Here is a 21,385-nt window from a genome sequence, read left to right as displayed (position 1 = left end):
AAAGCAACAAACTGTGTTTTTCTAAGCAACCGTTTGAAAGGTTAGAATTATGGTATAAAACATTACATCTGTTGTTTGGATAATAACTAACAGCTAACATGAGTAGAGTCAAAACATATACAACAAGGGTTAGAGTGAATAGGCTGTTACTGAACCAGTGAGATACACCTTTGACTTTAGGCTTTTGGTAAGTCACGGCCAGTTTTATGTTAAAAAAAAAACAAGTTCTACCTTCGCTAGACCTAGGTGCTTTTCGCAAGCTTTTACTTAACTTGCATTTTTTTACATTTAAACATATTAAAAAGGTTTGTAAAGGTCAAATCTTGCAAATCTAATTTCACCTACTTCTAGTAATCGAATTGATTTGAAATTTGGTACGAATAAGTAGTTTGGGTGACAGAAACCGGCCAAGTGCGAGTCGGACTCGCGCACCGAAGGTTCCGTACAAATATGTAGAATATCCAGTGTTACCAGAGCCCCTCTCTTTAGCAAAATGTACACAATTTTGAGTTATTTTAGATGATTACTGACATAGACAGACAAAAAAATAAGACTTTCTGGCACTTCTTATTCGTTGCACTACAGGAGCTACCTTCACAGCAAATTTCAAGTTTCTGGGACAACTGGAAGTACCAGGTTTTGATTCCGCGGCAATTTATATGGAAACATCTTTTTAATGACTTTTCGATCGCGTTGACTGAGTAGTTTGATTTTTTTCATCGCTTCAAGGGATAGAAGGTTGAGTATTTGATATTATTCTGACAAATAAACATTTCTGATTTCTGATATGCTTGGTCGGATCGGTCAGTCAGTCAGTCACACCCTCGAAGAACAGATAACCGTTGGGGGAGAAAGGTTCTTGAGTAGCAACCAACGAACTAGCAGGCCTCCCACTAGATGGACTGACGATAACGCGAGATATAAAACTAAAAATTACTACACGGTTCCACCCACGACTCAGACTAGTTTCGATCTTTTAAGCGCGTTTTCGAGTGCATTCTTGAGCGCAGGCAGCCAGTGAACGCAGGTGGCGACTTGTCGTTAATCATGGCGGGGCATTCTAAGGGGGAGGCCTATGTTCCAGCTAATGATAATGATGCTATTGATTAGGCAGATTCTGCAAGTCTCCGTCTGCGCTACGCTTTTTTGAAAGCGCACTCTTACTAGCTTCATGTCATAGGTATCATATTTTTAAAGTTACAAGTATCACGTATACGTATCCCAGGACATTAAAGAAACTTCAGCTAAGTGAATAGAACTTGCGCCGTCTGGGGTTTAAACTAGTATAAAGGATGTTAAAACTTCTTCGGAAATCGCTTATGCACTCTATTACAGTTTCTGCGAGCTACTTGTAAAAGCGATCCTTTTCTCGAGAACAAAGATATCACGAGTGGTTTCACCGCCACTTGCGTACTTTTAAATATTTTGGCTTTGCAATTGCACAGTCAACAATTTTAGCATAGCACTTAAAGCTGTTCTAACTTGTGGCGCCAAAAAAAGGGGTTTCAATTTCAAGTCGTCGACATAGATGCTCATGGCATGATCCATGGATGTTTTAGGGCACGTATCATGCTAAACATGAATATACTACTACACTGCTATCAGAGCTTCGTAACTCCATACAATAGAGTGCTTTCCACTGATATCGTTGACACTTAAGGCACTATTACACATGCTCGTTACTAGCATGCTTATGAGCATGCCACTAATGAGCATGCTCATGGACTGAAGCCAACGCGTTCACACTTGCTTATTACCTTTCCCCCTTCCACCCTCGTCTCGAGCATGCCACTAATAAGCATGCTCGATAGTAGCATGTCCTGTTCACTCACACATGCTACTCGGTAGCATTTGCTCGATAGTAGCTAGCATGCTCTCTTGCTACTAACGAGCATGTGTAACAGTGCCTTTAGTAATAGGAAATTGTTTATTAAGATAATAAAGTACTTAGTAGTAATTATTATATTCTCTTTGGCAGATGTCACTCGCGCTATGAACGACCCTAGTGGTCGGTACTTCTACCGTTGGCGGTAAGCTGGCTGGTAATTGGACACAGTGGTTGTCAAAGCTGCTACATAACAAGTATCTAACAACTTTGTTATTAAAGTACGTAGGTAATTAAATAAAACACCAAATTTATTGATGACTGGGACTTCTTCTATTAAGTCTTGGTGTTTTTTTTTAAGGGTTGTGTGCCCAAAAAATACCAGCGGAATCCTACTAGGCTATTAGATAGTAAGGTACTAACTACGAATGTGTTGTCTCTAGTACATCCGTAGCATGCATCACAGCATATACTTTCGGCTACAATCGCGTGTCGCGGAAGAAGCTCGCGGTGAAGTTGCTGCGCGTGCCTTGGTAATATACGAGTAGACTTTAAAACTGAGTACCTACATGATTTGGGGGCTGTTTCACCATCCATTGATTAGTGTTTATTGACGGTTAAATGTGATGCCGTCTTCGTCTATTCGAACAAAACAAATAGAGACGGCATCACATTTAACCGTCAGTTAACACTAATCAATGGATGGTGAAACAGCCCCTTAGTATTGTTTAAAGATTGTAAAATTCTTTCCGATCCGATCCGATATGAGCCGATTGGTGGAAATCATGCTTAATACTTCAGAAAATAGTTTCAAAAACACAACACAACTCGAGCGCCACCCAATCACTTAACTTTTTATACATTATTCAATAAAAATGCAAATACTCTCACATTTAAAAGCACAGCTTGCGTAATGTCGTGTGATCTAAAAGGACTACAAGGCAACTCATTAAGTTATCAAGCTAAATGAGAGAGGTGCCGCGGTTAAAGAGCATCCTTTTGATGTTTACGCGGCAGGCGGTTCAAATAACAAGTGTGAACCCCCGACCCCTTAACGAACGAAAAGCCTTCAAAGTAAGGGTTGGATGCAGCTTTCGAAAGCGCTTTTCTTTATCAATATATTAACTGGAATTGTTTACACACAAAGATTGTTCAAAATAATGGTTTAATCGGGTAGTTATGTATTCTTATAGCCACTTGCTGATGTAACTGAGTGAGATGTATTGTAAGATCTGTTTCACCAGTCGCAAAAACGATAGATTGAAAGAACTATCTTGTCTATCCAAAACTTAAACTTAATGTGGCAGATATCTGTGGTCTTGGTCGTGAAATTTGGCACTAAACCATGACATCTATTTATTTGTTTATTTCTACACCTAAATGAGTCTTCGGATAAACAAATAGGTTTGCTTAGTCCTTCTAAAATAAATATCATTACAGCAGGACCATTTTCATTAGGTCGCCGCATTCGTGTTAAGGACAGATCCCGGCCTTGCATATTTAGATATTCTCTAGCGCTATCAACTGTCAAGCTTCTATTACTGTAGCAGTTACGGGAGTAACTAAACTTCATGTTTGAAGTTATAATTATTATGGAATATCAACTGAGACTTGGATATTACGTACGTACGTCCAAACTTCAAGGAACTTTACCGAAGTCATAACTTGATATTAGCTCATCCGTGGCCTAGCCTAGACATAGATAGATATAGTAACCTATCTAATAAGAAAATGATGACAAAATATAATTGTAAAAATATTACTATTGTTGGGTATTTTAATTGTCAGGTCACGTAGGTACAGATTCGAAGAATTCAGCGGTCTGTTAAAAGTTTAGGTAGGCATATTCATATCCGTAAATGTTCCTAATGTACAACACGAGGGTTTAGCCTAAAAAACATAGCATACGTTGATACGTACAAAGAAAATAAGCCTTCAAAATAACACGCGACTAAAATTACAGCGAAACAAGCTGGAATCGAAAATATAAAAATTCGACCTAAGTTTATGAGCGAATAATATTCAAATTCTCTATGACCCATATCATCCATTCGAAAGTGTATTTGAATAGAAAACACATATTATTATTAAGGTCGAACCATACGCCACTATAATTCTATTATCTACGTAGATTTGAAAACTTATTGGTTCTACTAAAAAGGCTTCCAATCGTAACTGCATATTTATTTAATTCACGAGGGCGCGTTGATAAACCAAATTTGAAAAAATAAAAACTAAGCCGGAAAAAATGTAAGACAAAAAAAACCTCTAATACCCCATGCGTGGCGAATGCGAGTGTATTCGCAAAGCCGCAACACATATTTAATAAAACGTCAAACACAAAGTCGTAAACCGAGGTACCTACTCGTACATAGAACGTGTTTACTGGAATAACTTCCTATTGTTATCATAAAATGTCCCGTTAATAATTTACTAGTAGCAGGAAACCAGCAGTATTCACTGTTGCAACTTTCCCAGCTAACCGAGCGTACCTGTGCAACCTTGTCCCATATATCCACAGCCTGCTAGAGGCCGCCATTTTCATATTAATACCTAATATTTCAGTACGCGACGGTACCCAGTCGACTAAGTGTAAATAATTCATAACGCCTACACGTTACTGCCCGCCTGGTACTAGGTAGCCCACAACCCACAATAAATAAAGACACGAGATAGGCGTTCGGAGTGTTATTCGTTTCTTTTTAGAAACAGCGTTCCACCGAGAAAAGGAGGATAACGCACCAATTATACTAATCCTTGTGCTCCTCCGTAAAAGTTCGCACGAGCTCTTTTATTTATGTTTGACTGTATTAGTACTCAATATATAGTTAGTTATACATATTGTTAACGCTAGAGCGCAAATTGTGAGTTTCAATCATACCATTTCACTTTTTAGAATAAGACGTGCAGTAAAAAAGTCAAGCTTCACGTTACATTCGATGACGATAATTGATACGTCAGCGAAGCGCACATTAAAGACACGCATTACTTAATCCAATCCAATTTAACAGATTTTCATATACAATACAACATTGCACGAAGCGATATTCTTGAAATAGTTTTCAAATGAGACACACAACCACAAGGCCTTAATGATACGTGCCAATAACTTCACAGGTGTCCATTATTCTTTCGCAATACTGTATCGGTCACGAGCGAACAAGAACGCAACCAAAATAGATAAAGGGCGTTTGCAAATTTCATTCATAAAGCAAAGAAGGTAAAAACGCCATTTACTGAAGATGAATGTGTTCGAGTTAAACAAGGGCGACGAAATACCAAGTGTCATGAAAGCTTGTAAATCTTGCATAACCGATGGGTAGGACGTGGACGGGAACGTGAAGATAAGCAGCTTCGGAAAGGACAGGCAATCATAGATAAATATTTTCTAGGCAAACGTCACGAGAAGGCTACAGGGACTGAGAGATAGAAATTTATATGTGGCGTAGTACCGTTTCAATTATTAACATCTCTTGGGTCGTCATCACATCAATAACCATATATGTGATCATGCGTGACTCATTTCAATGTGTTAAAACTAAGACGTACAACACTTAACTTGAAGGTCAATTTAAATGAATATTTAACACAAACCACCAGCAACAACGTAAGATCATCAACATACCTAACTTAAGTAATTTTCTTACTGAACTGTGCATCCGTACACAAGATGATTAACCTTAAAACTATTTCTCAAGGAGTACATTCCAACAATTTCAAGAATAACCAAATGATTTACAAAGTAAACTACTCAACGTTCCGTGCATTTAGCAGCAATGTAACAAATTAACAGCAAGATAAATTGACACAATGAGAAATTGTAATGCTACGTATATTTTGTGTGAGTTGCATCAAGTAAACGGTAATTTATGTCAAAACAGCTGTCAAATCGCCGGTTAAGTAAATTCATAATTTACTACGTAGGTAGGTAGGTAGTGACGTATGGTTCACTAAGTAAATGTCGGCTTGCATACACGTCTTTTGGTTTTTGATTCTTTGCTTTTGACACTGGTTATCGTTATAGAACCCTGTGGCCGTATTGTCTAACGCGCCGGCGCTCGCGATCGCATTAACAATCTCTTTTTATCGTCATCCTATACCGTGTAACAGAAAGAAGTGGTGAAAACGATTGGGATTCCGAATGCTTGAGCGCTTAACTACAGTTCTATTCCATTGCAGTTTTTTTTTGTGAGCATCTACGTGAACTAAGCAAGCTTGAAAATTGGAACGGATTCATAATTTTCTGCAGTAAAAATAACAGGAAATTAATTCAACAATAAACAACTTAAACCATCCCATCTTTTATGGCAGTCTCGAAAGATCGGAATGACATAATGGCGATTTACGCACGCGTGGCGTGCAGCGTTGAGTTTATTGGCTGGCTAAGTAATAAATCATGACACTTTGCATATTGCGTTAAATCTGTAAAATTTGTGGACTGTCGACGCTGAAGTAAGGTCGTAGAGAAACATCAACATAAAGACTTAAATGGCATTGACGTCGAAAGCGAAACACGGCAAGTAATTTTGCTGTCTGCTCCATTTAAAGTAGGTTGTCACGAGAACTCCAGGCTTCGATCTGTCTGTGTGTTCGTATTTAAAGTAGGTATAATCCAATACAACCACAAATTCATCAAATCGATTGTGAAGAAGTTAAATTTTACCAAAAGTTTAGACGACTATCTCTGGATCATGTTTAGTTTATGAAGTCCAATAAGTACTTAGGTATACACACACACAGCCAACACTATGCTAAGCTGAGACGGTTTCGAGACTTCGCAAAAACTTGCTTTTTTTTTTTGACAAAACTTGTAGTATAAAACTGTTTTTACGAATAGCGAATAAATTATTCTTATTCTTAACATGTAGTTATAAAACAGTTTTCCCGGTAAAACTTGTTGTTCGTTCGTTCCTTTAAATACTTGAATAAATAGAAGGAATGAATGTATGCAAATGATAAGTAAACGTCAAAGTAAAGTCTGGATAACGTCCTATTGGTCGTCGTTGTCATGATGGGATGCTTGATCCTTCCATTTTAATCACTAATCAAGCAGTCTTCAAGATCTAGTTCAATTTCATGGCCAGTTTGAACTTTAAATACCCTTTTCACCTTTTCCACCTTTAAATATTGAGAAAGGAAGAAATGAGAAGGCTAATTAATAAAGGTCTTTCAGTCCAATAGGAACTATTTAAACACGACGAAATTAAAAAGCCAGTTTCAGCCATTCACATGTAGATAGTTTTAATTAGATAACCGTCTATAGCAGCTACGCTCAAACTGCGGCATTAAAAGCTTCTACGAGTGGCCCTGCCTAGCAAAGAAATTACAAAGATTTTCAACCGTTGACTTATGAACAAGGTAAATCAATTCAAGCTGCAGCTCGCTACACAATGACTATAATGTAACACATTTATGGTCCATTAAAAAAAGTTTCTCTGCCTGTCTGACTGCATGGGCAACTTATTTTCATGAAGGGGTAACGAATAAGTTGTCATAAGACATAATTGACTGGGCACAAACGCGATGTGTTTATAAGGGGAGGGGGTATAACAATTTTGACTTTTACATGACTAATCTTAATCTATACCCAGGTAGGAGTAGTAAAGTATTGTACGTCTTCACTCACACACATTACAAATAATTACGCTAATAATACATATGTTAACGTGATGACTCAGAAAACAACTCACGTTCAAGATCCATCAAATAATAAAGGTTAAGAATCTAGTTTGTAGATACACCGCAGCACAAGCGACGTCGTATTGCCGCCGCTCTACTGGTTTCCATGTTTTTTTTTTTCATTCGCAACTAGTGACATGTCACCTTCTTACGACTATAGTGCCGTGGCGACACGTCGTCTGTCGCTGTAGTCGGCTACAGACTTGTCACGATCAAGATACATCAAGTAAAGTTTACTTAGTAGGTACTCACCAGTAGCATCGGTGGCGGTTGGCACCTGCGCCGGCGCACGTTTCGGCGAGCTGGTGACGCGCGGCGAAAGCAGGGCGCGTCGGCACGGCGCCGCGCATTCTGGAGGACCCGCGCGCTGCAAAAAGTTTCAAATTAACATTGTTGAAGAAGTACAGTCGAGGAAATTAAATCGCTTACCAGGGACCCTTTTTCATAATCAATTTCGCCAATTTTACTTAGTAATTTGAGCAATGGCCTCTCAAGCACTAGTTCGTGGGCTCAAATGCGGGCAAACACCTAATTTTTTCGGAATTTACGCGCGAAATTATATTTGAATAGTATCACGGCCTACTATGATTAAATCAATACTTTGTTTATATTATTTCAGGTTGACTCAGCCAAAAGTGTAGCCAATTACAACAGCTTTTACCGCCCGGCACACGGGAAACTACGTCAACGTAGGCGTTATTATAACATTTGCTGGGTAATAATCATGAATATAAAACAGGCAAGCGTCCAGACAGTGGCAGTTTATAGTGACGTGACGAATAACCGTATCCTTGGATATTCGAGAGAAGAACAAAGACCCATGTCTGCATTCGGATCTCAAACTGGCATCTTGGACAGAGCTATATTGAAAAAAAAAAAAAAAAAACGAAAATTTCATCATCGCCATCCCAGCCTATATACCCATCCACTCTGTCCCACACTGATGGACACAGGTCTCCTCTCAGAATGAGAGTGCATGGCGATCCTCGGCAATAAATCTGACCATACATATATGCCAATTCGTTTGTTAAAATAAAATTATTTTTTATTTTTCACTTTGATCCCTTTATTAGTAAGGAATTGTGAATTGGTTAGTTTGCTTTCTTTTTACCCGACTGCCCGAAGGAGGGTTATGTTCTTCGAGCGTATGTATGTATGTATGTATGGGAGTATGTATGTCCATTTCTTTGGTCCTCGCTGCAGCCTAAACGGCTCGACGGATTTTGACATATGAGGTATCATTGGATTCGTCATAACTGTCGGAGTGACATAGGCTACATAATATTTCAATATGGCGTCTGCGAAAAAAATATGGCGGAGGAATGAAAAAAAATATTTTGTATTGTAACAATATGGGTATCAAATGAAAGCTAATATTTAGCCCATTCTAAATATATATGGGTTATAATACTTTTAATCTACCGTTTTCACATAAAATATCAAAAAAGTGTAAAATAGAACATTAAATTAAAAAAATCAAAAAACCCGACTGCCAAAACTAAAAGGAACAAAATAAGCCTAGTGGTGTAGAACTCTGTTAAGTAACTAATTTTAAGTTCAACCGTCGGGACCCATTACTAAGAGTTTTTGAGCGTCACGATTTAAATGGGTCCCGACTGTTAAACTTAAAATTAGCTACTTAACAGAGTTCTACACCACTAGGCTTATTTTGTTCCTTTTAGTTTTGGCAGTCGGGTTTTTTGATTTTTTTAATTTAATGTTTTATTATAGATGTATTTTTTTTCTTTTGCAAATAATGGACTTGTTCTTATTGAATATATCTAAAAATAGTTTATATCTGTAGATAGATATTTTATTAAGCTCCGGCACAACACTAGTCAATAGTATACTTGGATATACAGAAGCTTGTTTTGGGGGTAATTGTAGGAAACTTTACTCAAGAGATAAGTGATAAATGAAGATATACTTGGTAGGGAAATTACGCTTTAACAACTTGAAAAATCTGGAATATTATTTTTATTCATGTAAGTTTGGGATAGCTTAAACTTTAACCTCCTGTCTCACTATCCATCGATTTTTATCTGACGGATAAATGTGAAGCCGTCTCTGTTTGTTTTGTTCGAATAGACGGAGACGGCATCACGTTTGTCCGTCAAATAAAATGAATCAATGGGTGGTGAAACAGCCCCTAAGTCTAGTTTGCCTAATAAGTGAAATATGACTTATTAGACAAAAGTCTAACGCTCTGACGTTCGCGATCGCATTCCCCATCTTTTTCTACTCTCGTCTTATGCCGTGTGACAGAAAGAAGTGGTGAACACGATTGTGATTCCAAGTGCGTTACACAATAAAGCAGCGTTTCCACCAGAGATTTGCGAGGATGTGTTGCGAGGAATATGTTTTTCATTAACCAATAGAAACGCTTCATTAGTTTCATCCTAGAAAATTTGATAGTTTCCAAGGGATGGCGAAACAAGAATTCATCGCAGGCGAAGTCGCAGACAACGGCTTATACAACATACAATAAGCTCTGATTTCTCAAGCAAAAAGAATTATATTTAATCTCCGTCTATTGCCAAAAAAGGCGTAGGTTCTTTGGACAACTGAATCCTTATTCCAAGGTTTTCGTCGAAGTCGAAACAATGTTTTTTCAAGAAACCTTAAGGTGAAGGTTAAAAGGTACCTACTTTATATTATTCTAATGATTTCATGAGAAATATTGTATCTTAACATTCAACAAAGTTATGTTTAAAAACCAGAATCGTTTTGTGCTTTGACAATTTGTACATGACACTCGGTGCAGTCAGCGTTTGCCGCACTTATCAAAAAAAATCCTGATAGGGTCAGCAGCCTCCCTGTGACAGAGTTCTACCAAGTGTCACGTACGAACTTGTCAAGGCATACATGCTTATTTTTTCATTTAAATACTAGGTATCTTACATACAGTTTATTCATTAACGCGTCAATAGCTATTAAATATTATATGATGTTATTCGGTCTTGTAATGAAAGTGTGAAAACTTACCACTCTGATTCTGTAATCCTTGAAATATATCCGCATGTTGCGCAAACGCAGGCTAATCAACTCTCGAAGTTTATGTCACGGCATAAAATATCAAGATCGCGTGCGGTTTTCCGGATCACCTTATGTTCACTATATTTGTTCAAAATAAAACTTAATAAATAGCACTATTATTGGTATTGTTATTGTGATGTGAGATTAGTTACTCTGAATTACCTAGGTACTTGTCTTTGCGGCACGAACGAGAGAGAGAGACTTGACTAATTGATTGAATTAAGTTTTCTAGGATGGTTCATATTATATTTTTAATCGATAGTAGACTATAACGTAGCTCACTCCCGTAGATGGATATTTTTATCACTTTCTGTTTTTTTTTTTATTAATTGAAGCTTTATTTCGCCAAACCGCACGTTTCGTGAGATTAATAGGATAATATAGGTACCACTTTATTTAACGCTTAAAATATTACTTCAAATAACCTTCAATACGCAAGAGCGATTTAAACGTAACTGGTATCCCCACCACCTCACCGTATAATCAAGAAATTTTCCGGCAACCGTACACCGTACCCTATTGCTGCTAAACTACCAATTCTTTCACTGTAGTTGCTAACCAAGCTTACTCGTTTTAGTTCATTGCCTTATTAAATAGATTACTCACTAATTATCATAACGTTGGAGATAGTTCAAATCCGCTTATCTGGTCATAATTATATAATGTAATAAGTACCTACCTACTGCGTGTCTTCACTATAGGGTATTTCACGTGAAGTGGATTCGTTTATATTCCGGTCAGTTATATACTTCTTCTGGACATAAATGTGTTTACATAATTATTTATTCGTGTGACGCTTAACTCCTGAATTATGTATGGGCTTCTGAAGAATTGAGAAAATCGAAGGACAGTATATTTTGAACATTGTCCTTGGTTTCATTGAGTTCATAATAAAATATTAATTAACTAGCTTCAAGTACAGTCACCAGCATTAATATCTGCCACAGCGGAGCGTTCAAAAATATCTGACACGTCCTTCCGGCCCTAGAAATAGAGCCGTATCAGATATTTATGAACGCCTGTTGTATCAGATATTGGTACTGGTGACTGTACCTGGTGAATCGTTGTTGTTTTTTTTTAATGTAAAATTAGATTTTGTTTTGTGGCTTGCCTTGCCTGGTTATAAGGTATTTACCGCTGACTTTGAACGCTTACAACACTAGTCACCAAAGGTATAAAATGAATACCGGATCATTCCAATATCCTCGAAATCACAACTGAATAATCAAACTTGAGTAGACACTAGATAATCGCAGTGAAATTGCGAAACTAATATTCCTACCAATATAGGTATTATAGATATGAAAGTTGTGTCGAGTTGTTTGTGGCTCAACCACGCGTTAACAGATGTTTGAATTTGGATGAATGTTTGAATAGCTATATAACACATATATATTACTTACAACTAGCGACTTATGATCTTCGCACGGGTATTATTTTGAAGAAAGAAGAGATTACAATGAATGAAATAACAATCAAAAATAGTAATTTAACATTGAATGAAAAATATCAGACTGATGTCGAAATCCGTTTCCGAAAAGAGACTTTGTTTTATACTATGGCTACCTAAATGATTCGGAAACGATTTTGAATTTATGTATACCGGAAAATTGCACACTTCCCGCGAGAACTTTCTCGTGTCGACTAATCACCGTTGTATCAGCCAGATACTAAAGGTTGCATCTTCAATAATTGGACAATTGGATTTTTCCCTTTTTTTGGAAATAAACAGAAAATCCCAGAATCTGATCGTATAGTTTACACGTGCGAAGCCGCGGGTAAACTCTAGTTGTTAATAAATGTCACTCGGTGCAAGTCAACTTTTCATTAATACTATGGATATTGTATATGTCGGCGGCCGATACTAAAATCCGCCAGACCATGAAATGCCTAAGCATATCGTGAAATGGCGCCATTTCATGATATGCCTAAAAGTTGGCCAGGCATATCACGACGTGCCTGAGAAACAGCATTCGTCGATATTCCTAGCTCTATACCGGGCACATCGTGATATGCCGAAAAAAATAAATAAGTATTTAGGTACGACGAGCGAAGGGAAGAGTGGTTAGTAAGAATTGTGACCGCAACGCGCGAGCTGAGCGAGCGAAGCGAGCGTGCCGCGGCAACGGCCATCGAAGTGTCAGAACCGATATGGCGGCGTTTCATGATATGCCTAGGAATTTCACTTTCTGCCTAAACTGGCCAAATCATGAAATGGCGGCGTTTCATTATTTGCCTAGGAATTTCATGAGCTGCCTAAACGTCACTAGGCAAATCGTTAAACGGTGAGTTTCGAACAAAATGGCGGATGTCCCTTAGCCAATTCATGAAATGGCGCTATTTCGTGATTTGGCGAATTTTACGATCGGCCGCCGACATATAGAACAAAAGTCGCGGGCAACTAGTATACCTATACATCTCGGGCTCGGGCCCACAAACAAGCCATCGGCCTTCGCATACAGATAGAATGTCGATCTAGGTAACCTGAGTATCACCCACGCTATGTAAATTCGTCAACGACGACAAACATTATACCTACTATACATATAGGCTAGGCTAGGACAATGATGAGAATGTATCGTACCAATACTTCAAACTTGACAGTTAAGTATATTGCGCAACAAATTTTCTACGGGGAAAATTGAGGGAGGACGGTGATGTTACAGTGTCGTAGCATCTGTAACGCAATATAATTTAAACAACTTTTTGCTACTTGAGTCGTCTATAATAATTCCACGCCTTCTAAGAATTCGCGATCAACTTTAGCAAAAAAATATTAGAGAGAATAATACTAATATTATAAATGCGACAGTGTGTTTGTATGTTTGTCCGTCTTTCACGTCGAAACGGAGCGACGGATCGACGTGATTTTTGGCATAGAGATATTTTATGGGCCAGAGAGTGACGTAGGCTACTTTTTATCACGGAAAAATGCACAGTTCCTGAGGGAACGGCGCGCGATAACCGAATTCTACGCGGACGATGTCGCGGGCAAAGGCTAGTATATAACAACCGTAATTGAATGGAAAGGCCTGTCTACTGTCTAGGTTAAAAGTAGAATGTTATTAAGTACAGAGAATATTGGGTTTAGTTCCCCAAATTGAAATTTCATCACGGTCGCTCGTGAAAAAGCTTTTAGTCTAATCCCTAAGGATTTAATGGTAATTTTAGAAATAAATAATAATCACCATTGGATTTTATAAAACAAATCCTACTGCTAGGTAAAGGTTACACTTAATTAATGAGTTTGTCGCCGTACTTTCATAACAATTTTTCTTTAATATATAGATATTGGATAATCATCATCATCGTCATCATCCCAGCCTATATACGTTCCACTGCTGGGCACAGGCCTCTTCTCAGAACAAGAGGGCAAGAGGGCAAAAACGGAACCCTTATAGTTTCGCCATGTCTGTCTGTCTGTCTGTTTGTGCGACCGCGGCTTTGCTCAGGGACTATCAATGCTAAAATGCGGACAAAATGGTAGAATAAAAAATTAAAAAAAACATTTTTTTTAGAGTACCTCCCATATACGTTAAGTAGGGGTGTTTTTTTTTTTTCTCATCTAACCTTGTATTGTGGGGTATCGTTGGATAGGTCTTACAAAACCATTACGGGGTTGCTTAAACGATTTTTCGATTCAGTGATTCCCCCCTCTAAAATTTAAACTGGTGAATGGATAAATTTGAAAAAATTCAGGATGGTAGTAAGTATATCAAACGTACAAGGAAAACTATAACGGTTGTTTTCTTGACAATTATTAGTAGCTTAAGAGTAAATAGCAGCCAAAGGTATAAAATATACCTAAACTACGAAATCCTTAGAAAAATATTACTTATTTTTTTCGTAATGGCTACGGAACCCTATTTCGGGCGTGTCCGACACGCTCTTGGCCGGTTTTTTTATTATAAACTAGATATTGTTCGCAACTTTGTGTCCCGTTGGAAGTTTATACGCACCAGGGATAAAATATATCCAACTAGCTTTTGCCCGCGGTTTCGCCCGCGTGGAATTCGGTTATCGCGCGCAGTTCCCTCGGGAACTGTGCATTTTTCCGGGATAAAAAGTAGCCTACGTCACTCTCTGGCCCATAAACTATATCTGTGCCAAAAATCACGTCGATCCGTCGCTCCAGTTCGACGTGAAAGGCGGACAAACACACAATCATACAAACACACACAACTTCGTATTTATAATATTAGTATGGATGTCACTGTTTTAAGTTTATCCATTACAAACAAACAAAACAACATACCCCATTAAATCTTTCTCATTTAATCAAAATTCCTATCAGAATTCAATTTTAGGTAAGCTTTTCAAATCAAATAAACCTTACGGATCCTTCTACAAGGCTAAATGAGATAATTTACACGTCGTTTATTTTCGAATTCGAATTTTCGTTGGATTAGTACCTATTTCACTAAACAACTCAATTGGAATCCGGTCCGAATTGAATTTAAAATCCAATAGACTACACGAGATTGACGTTTAATTTCACAATATTCACTGAAATAGAAAAAAAGGACAAATAAAAACTAGACAGATAAAATATCTGCGGTCGCCATTATTAATTTTGCCGGCGAAGTCTTGATTTAATTAAGTTTACTGAACGATCTAAGTTTGGTACCCAAATATATTTAACTAATTCAATTTTACTTAGTCCTTTGGTTTTCATATTAAATAGGTATTTTAGCTATTGATGTCTATGGCAAATTTTAGTTAGCTCGGCTTAGCTACAATTCAAACAATGCCAACGCGTCCCATATTACTTTAACTTATCTACATCGGCCATTCTCGTTTTATCGTGCACCTGTCTAATTCTGTCTAATTACCGTGCCGCTTTTTTTGTCAGGTAAAAGCGACACGGCTCTGAAACTGAGTGCACATCTAGAAAAAGGATGGCTTCCATTTACATTTATCTGTGCACTCAAGTCTAATTACCGTGTCACTAGTGCATAAAATAAGAATGGCCGACATCGGTTCTTATTTTAATCAAAGCCAAACTACGTGATTTTTCAATATTAGATACTCAATCAAACTAGATTCATCTAGCAAATAGCTTCAATAATAACATCATCAATTAAAAGAAGTCCATAGAATCATCAGCAATTAAAATAATTAACTCTGATTAATATACAATGAAATAACCTTGACCTTTAACTATACATTAAAACTCTGTTAATTTTTAATTGTTAAGTCACCTTACATAACAACTTGCGTAAAGTTAGGTTCTTTCTTAGAAGACCGTATTGGCACTATAACGCCCACATCTGTAGCATTGCCTTTAATAACTACTGAGTCATCCAAAAGCAAGTTTATACCTACATAAGTTTCTGTTAAAAATTCATTTGTAATACAAGATTTTTTGATAACTGTAGGTAATGTTTGTTAACTATATACAAATGTTATTACATTGTCATTAAACTTACATATTATGTATAGCAAACTCCAAGTCAATCTGACTACTAGAAGAGGCTCAATGTACATGCAAAATTTGACCCGAAAACAATAACAAACAGGGCAAGTTAAATGAATAAAAAGAGTAACGTCACTGACTGGCAGAAAACATCAGCTGACAAACTAGTAGAGCTAGACATGAAACTTGGCAGCCATATTTTTTTGAAAACATACGGCTAACTTATTTCTCCACAGGAGCGTAGTGGCGAGTTCGTATGTGATACTTGGTGGAATCCCGTCGCAAGGAGTCTGCTGTCCTTGGCAAGATTTGTTTAATAAAAGTGGAAAATACTGACTGCGACAGGGTTCTACCTAGAGCTAGTCAAGGTATAGTCTCCAATATTATTGTGTAGCTTAAACTATCAACCTACTCGGCATAGCCATATAAAACGGAATAAATATCTCTAGATTAATTAAACAACCGATAACGAACAATTGAAAAAGCCGCCACTTCCTATTCTTTAGTAAACAACATTACGAGTGCAAAGGCCCGCTATAAACGTCGACCATGTAAGGAGCGATCGACTGCCTATGAAAAAACGAGGTTACTGAGCTTATTAAAAACCCATTCGCGCATATAACTCTTGAAGTATATCGTTTCCTATAGAAATTACCAGTGCTTACTTACCGGGACATAACAGTTACAAAAATTACAGTTCGAAATCAAAGATATGGACAAAAAAAAATATTTTAACTAACACACGCAACTATACATAATAGTAATGAAATGAAAGTGAAAAGAAATCATTTGTTTTAGAACAGACAGACACATTGACAGCCTCACGCACATAGCAAAGCCGTTAAATTACAATAAATTACAACCGCGTTCAATCGAATAACAATATTTACGTAGTTGTTAGTAACTACAAATTAATATGAGTGCATATGAATAAACAACAACAATACCAACGAAACAATAGAAACGCGACGCGCGTGATCATTCGCGTCGTCAATGCAACTGCCGCGATCGGCGCCGGCGCAGCCTTCTTTCACTTCGATCGGTTTCAGTGCGATAATTCATATCTCATTTGGGATCCCGTTCATTCAAGGCCGAGTTATAAATATACAAGCTGTATTCGGCTACTTCGTCCGCGTCTTGCAGGAAATTAGCACTTTTCCAGGATAACAAAACAGCTTATGTTAATTAACGACAGTGTAGCTTTCGGTTAATCAAAGATTTTATACAAACGGTTTAGAAGTTCCAGAGATTACCTACGTACAAACAAACGCAAGGCAAATTTTACCTGCCTTTATTTGTTATTCTGCACCGATGTTCTAACACCGAATTTAAACTGTTTCGAACGCATGAAAAGACCATCATTTGGGAAACAGTTTTCGATCTTTATCCTCCTAAGTCCTCGCATACTTTATAAAGGACTAATTAACACTTAGAATAACGGCCGAATGTACTTTATAAAGTACAAATTGTTCATTGAATAAAGAATTCTATGAATTTTGAAATAATATCCAAAATAACAAAGCAGGTAAACCACGTCTAGGTCTTAAACGCTAAGTTTGGTAAAAAATATCAGGACTCAGGAGGTTAAATTTTGGGCTTAATTAAATGAAAAGAGGATTGTTCAAATCCTCATTCCTAGAAGCTCACCAAATTTGCACTACTTCGAATTTTTCTTAAGAGAGCTGGTATTTTTTATTTTCAACGAAAGAATTTCAATGACCCCAAAAAATAATGTGAAGAGGACTCTGCAACAATAAATACACGTACATCTATCCGCAGTCAACCCTTAATAGATATTAACTCGAATATGATAGATTGGTTAACATCAATGATTGGTATATTAGAGCTAATAAAAAGCACAGTGGGTGTTACAAGTCTTCGCAAAAACACAATCAATTAAACAATAGCCTGAGTTTTTATCCAAGTTCAATAACCAACAAAACACATAAATTACTATGCATAGTTTTAAGTACAAAAATAGTTCCGTGATTTAATAAAGTAGTTTGAAAGCAATAGTTTTTAGTTCCTTGATATGGACCTCCGCAAACTAACACCTGATTCAATAAATTATTTAATAAGTTTTGTCAAAAATGTCTTTGATACAAGTTTTTTTGCTAACTTTAATTGCATTGTCATCCAAACTACGTATCCCTACCCTACCTAGTATTTAGTCGATCACATTAACCGTACTTAGTAGGTACCTTTTTGCGGAGACGATCCTGTCCGGACTATCAAAAGTTTTGTATTTTCACCGGACTTACATACGTATTTTAATCTTAAGATTTAGTTCTTACTTCATCCGTTTTAAATATTCGCTGATGATTGGAAAAGTTTCACATTCAATAGTGTGCCTAATTAATCATCAGTGTGCCTAATTAATCATCTATGTGGCACGCGACATACCTGAAATAATAGTATATGTGAGCAGCATTGATTAAAATGTTTCTTGTGACAGTTTGGTCGAATTCGTATGATTAAGAATGAGCAAAAGAAGTAAGATTAAGTTGAAAAAAAGAGACGATTATACATGCAAATAGCTGCTGCTAGATTAACAACAGGGATATTATAAAAAGTGTGTTTGTTTGTAAGTAAGTAAATAGAATATTAAAGAAAATTTCGAAATATTTCCCGGGTTCGTTAGAATGTTCATAAAAAGCTGCTTGCTAGATAACAATATGATTAATTACTATTGAGCATGAAGTTAACTTGAAAGTTTCGTACTACATAACGTTTTTATTATGAGAAGCCTATTTAGTAATAAAATTGGCTACAAGCTTGCAAAAATGGTTTGAAATTATTTCTTTACTACTACAACTCCATTTGCACTTAGGTTTAATGCCTTGTAAGGATCTTTCAATTAAGAACGCTACAAACCGAATACTGGTACTTTTTTGGGGGACGATTGTTACCCGCGTCCGCAGGAGAAACCCACCACAACCCTGCACGTGTCCCCTGGGTGGTGCTAAACGAGTGACAAACATTAAGGCGATATACAAATAGGCAAAGATGACGATAGATATGTTTATAAGGCTATTTTAAATGTATGACATACGATTAAATAAGTACCAGCTTTATTATTATCACTTAATTCATCAAATAAAGGCATGCCGACTTTGCGATGATCATGACCAAATACGATAAGATCTGTCGATGTGGAAACGAGGTCAGCTACAAGTCCACAAAACTCCTGGCGCGCTTCAACGCAATCGATTAATACTGGCCGCTACCAAAATTGTCGAACTTGACCGAGCTTATCGATATCTCTACAACGCATTGCAGTTGCAGCGTGCGGCAACCCAAAAATGTACTTTCAATCCCAAATAAGACACGGAGAAGCCGATTTGAGGATCCTTTCAGGGTTAGCGAGCACAAACCTTTAGCAACTGGGAGGTCTTAAATTAAAAATAATCACCTTAAGGTCTGCTTAAGGAAAATATTTTTGTTTAATGCAGCGCACTCAATATGTTTACTGAAGGTTTCAGAATCAAGGTGGGCAACGTAATATGCTAATGCTGACAATGGACGTAATAATACCCTGTTGACGAGGACGAGTGTATGCAGGTTTTTTAGCAGTTATAAAGCGGTCAAGAACGCTGGACAGTTTACAAATACATACAAATAAATTTATTTCGCTTGAAATATGTTACCTACACAAGATGGTTAAGGTTAAGCGTTCATTGTATCATCCCTGACTGAACAATGTAGAACGGGTGAATAAGGATATTGCAATTAGTTGATGTCGGAACGGAACTCGGAACGTTCACGTCACGACCAATAACGGTCCGAAACAATCGTTAAGTGGTTAATCCTTCATTACCTGGAGTGGAAACCGGAGTATTGGCTTCCGAACGCCATCAGTTAACATTATAAGTTGCATCTATCATCGTCCATCAAGCGACATTGCTGTGTATAAGCTATCATCTAATCTGTCATATTCACTGTGACGGTTTCGTGAGTAACAGTCAGTAACAGATTGGAAGTGCGTATGTGTATTTGGCAGTCATCATCATCATCCCAGCCTATATACGTCCCACTGCTGGGCACAGGCCTCCTCTCAGAACAAGAGGGCTTGGGCCATAGTTCCCACGCGGGCCCAGTGCGGATTGGGAACTTCACACGCACCATTGAATTGCTTCGCAGGTTTGTGTAGGTTTTCTCACGATGTTTTCCTTCACCGCAAAGCTCGTGGTAAATTTCAAATGTAATTCCGCACATGAATTTCGAAAAACTCAGAGGTGCGAGCCGGGGTTTGAACCCACGACCATCTGTTTGAGAGGCGATAGGTCAAACCACTAGGCCACCACGGCTTAAGCTGTATTTGGCAATATTGGCATTTAATATGAAATATTGACGACTACTACGAGTACTACGTGACTAGTTCTTATCTGTACTTATGTAGGTTTTTTTTAATTCAACAGCCATTTTGTTACTTTACAATCAATTTGTGTGACTTCAATGTAGAATTTATTCTGACGAAGGCTTAAACAAAAGCATTTATTTAACATAGATGACTATGCATGATCAATCGCAATAACTTTAAACAATGCCAACATAACCGTGTAAGACTTACACCATAAGAAGAATGAAATTGAAGCTTTGACGTCTTACATACAATATCACGACATGGCCTCATCTGCAGCACTCTTGACCCGATTGCATCCCGATAGGTAGATAGGATATCAGATCAAGACCAAATAAGGGCTCCAACTAGATTTTTTGTTTAAGAAGCGTTCTCAAACAGTTGGCACGACTTTTCAGTCAATAGTCAATTCTATACCACCTGACGGTAATTTTAATACTAAGATTGTTCAGAAAAACTTGGACATTGCTTAGAGTTAGGAAGTCAAGGATAAACTGGCATAATCATTCTACCCCTGCTACAAAGCGTATCACGCTTATTATGCAATAAGTAAAGATAACGTCACCATACAATGACGTTCTTATGGACAGAAATTGTTACACCAACTGGAATCAAAAATGCCAAATGAAACGCTTCACTGTGTAACAATGTCTCGTTGCGTAACATAAAAGATTCAAAGTGTATATTTTATGTAAACCATTTATTGTACGAAAATAAAGAAACGGACACGAGTGACAAACATTGCTTATTACGGGTCAACACGGGACAGACAGCGGAGAAATGCTATTCTAGGGGCTTTCCGAACAAAATCATCCTTAAGCAATTAATGTAGTGTAGAGAAGGCGATGATGGTAGAAAGTCGGTGAATGCGATTGCGAGCGCCCGGGTGTTAGACAATATACTATACGGCCACAGATCTGGTCGCTTAAAATCAATCTGCCAGACTACACTTATTTTGGTACTACCATTTACACTTATTTTGGTTGTGTGTATTTTTTTACAGTATTTACTAGGGATGGGCCGAATATTCGTTTTATATTCGGTATTCGGCATATTCGGCAGGTTTACC

General features: G+C 37.5%; 1 protein-coding gene across 1 annotated transcript in view; it reads right to left on the bottom strand.

The window, feature by feature from the left end:
• The window catches only part of LOC141430205 (uncharacterized), a 237,504-nt gene that overhangs the window by 185,370 nt on the left and 30,749 nt on the right, over positions 1 to 21,385 (bottom strand). Inside the window, exon 4 of the mRNA XM_074090799.1 lies at positions 7,757 to 7,871. Within this exon, the coding sequence (XP_073946900.1) occupies positions 7,757 to 7,871 (115 nt within the window). The remainder of the gene's footprint in view (positions 1 to 7,756; positions 7,872 to 21,385) is intronic.

The sequence above is a fragment of the Choristoneura fumiferana genome, chromosome 8, assembly GCF_025370935.1.
Source record: "Choristoneura fumiferana chromosome 8, NRCan_CFum_1, whole genome shotgun sequence".
In the NCBI taxonomy this organism is placed as follows: Eukaryota; Metazoa; Arthropoda; class Insecta; order Lepidoptera; family Tortricidae; genus Choristoneura; species Choristoneura fumiferana.
This window is presented reverse-complemented; position numbering and strand designations above follow the sequence as displayed.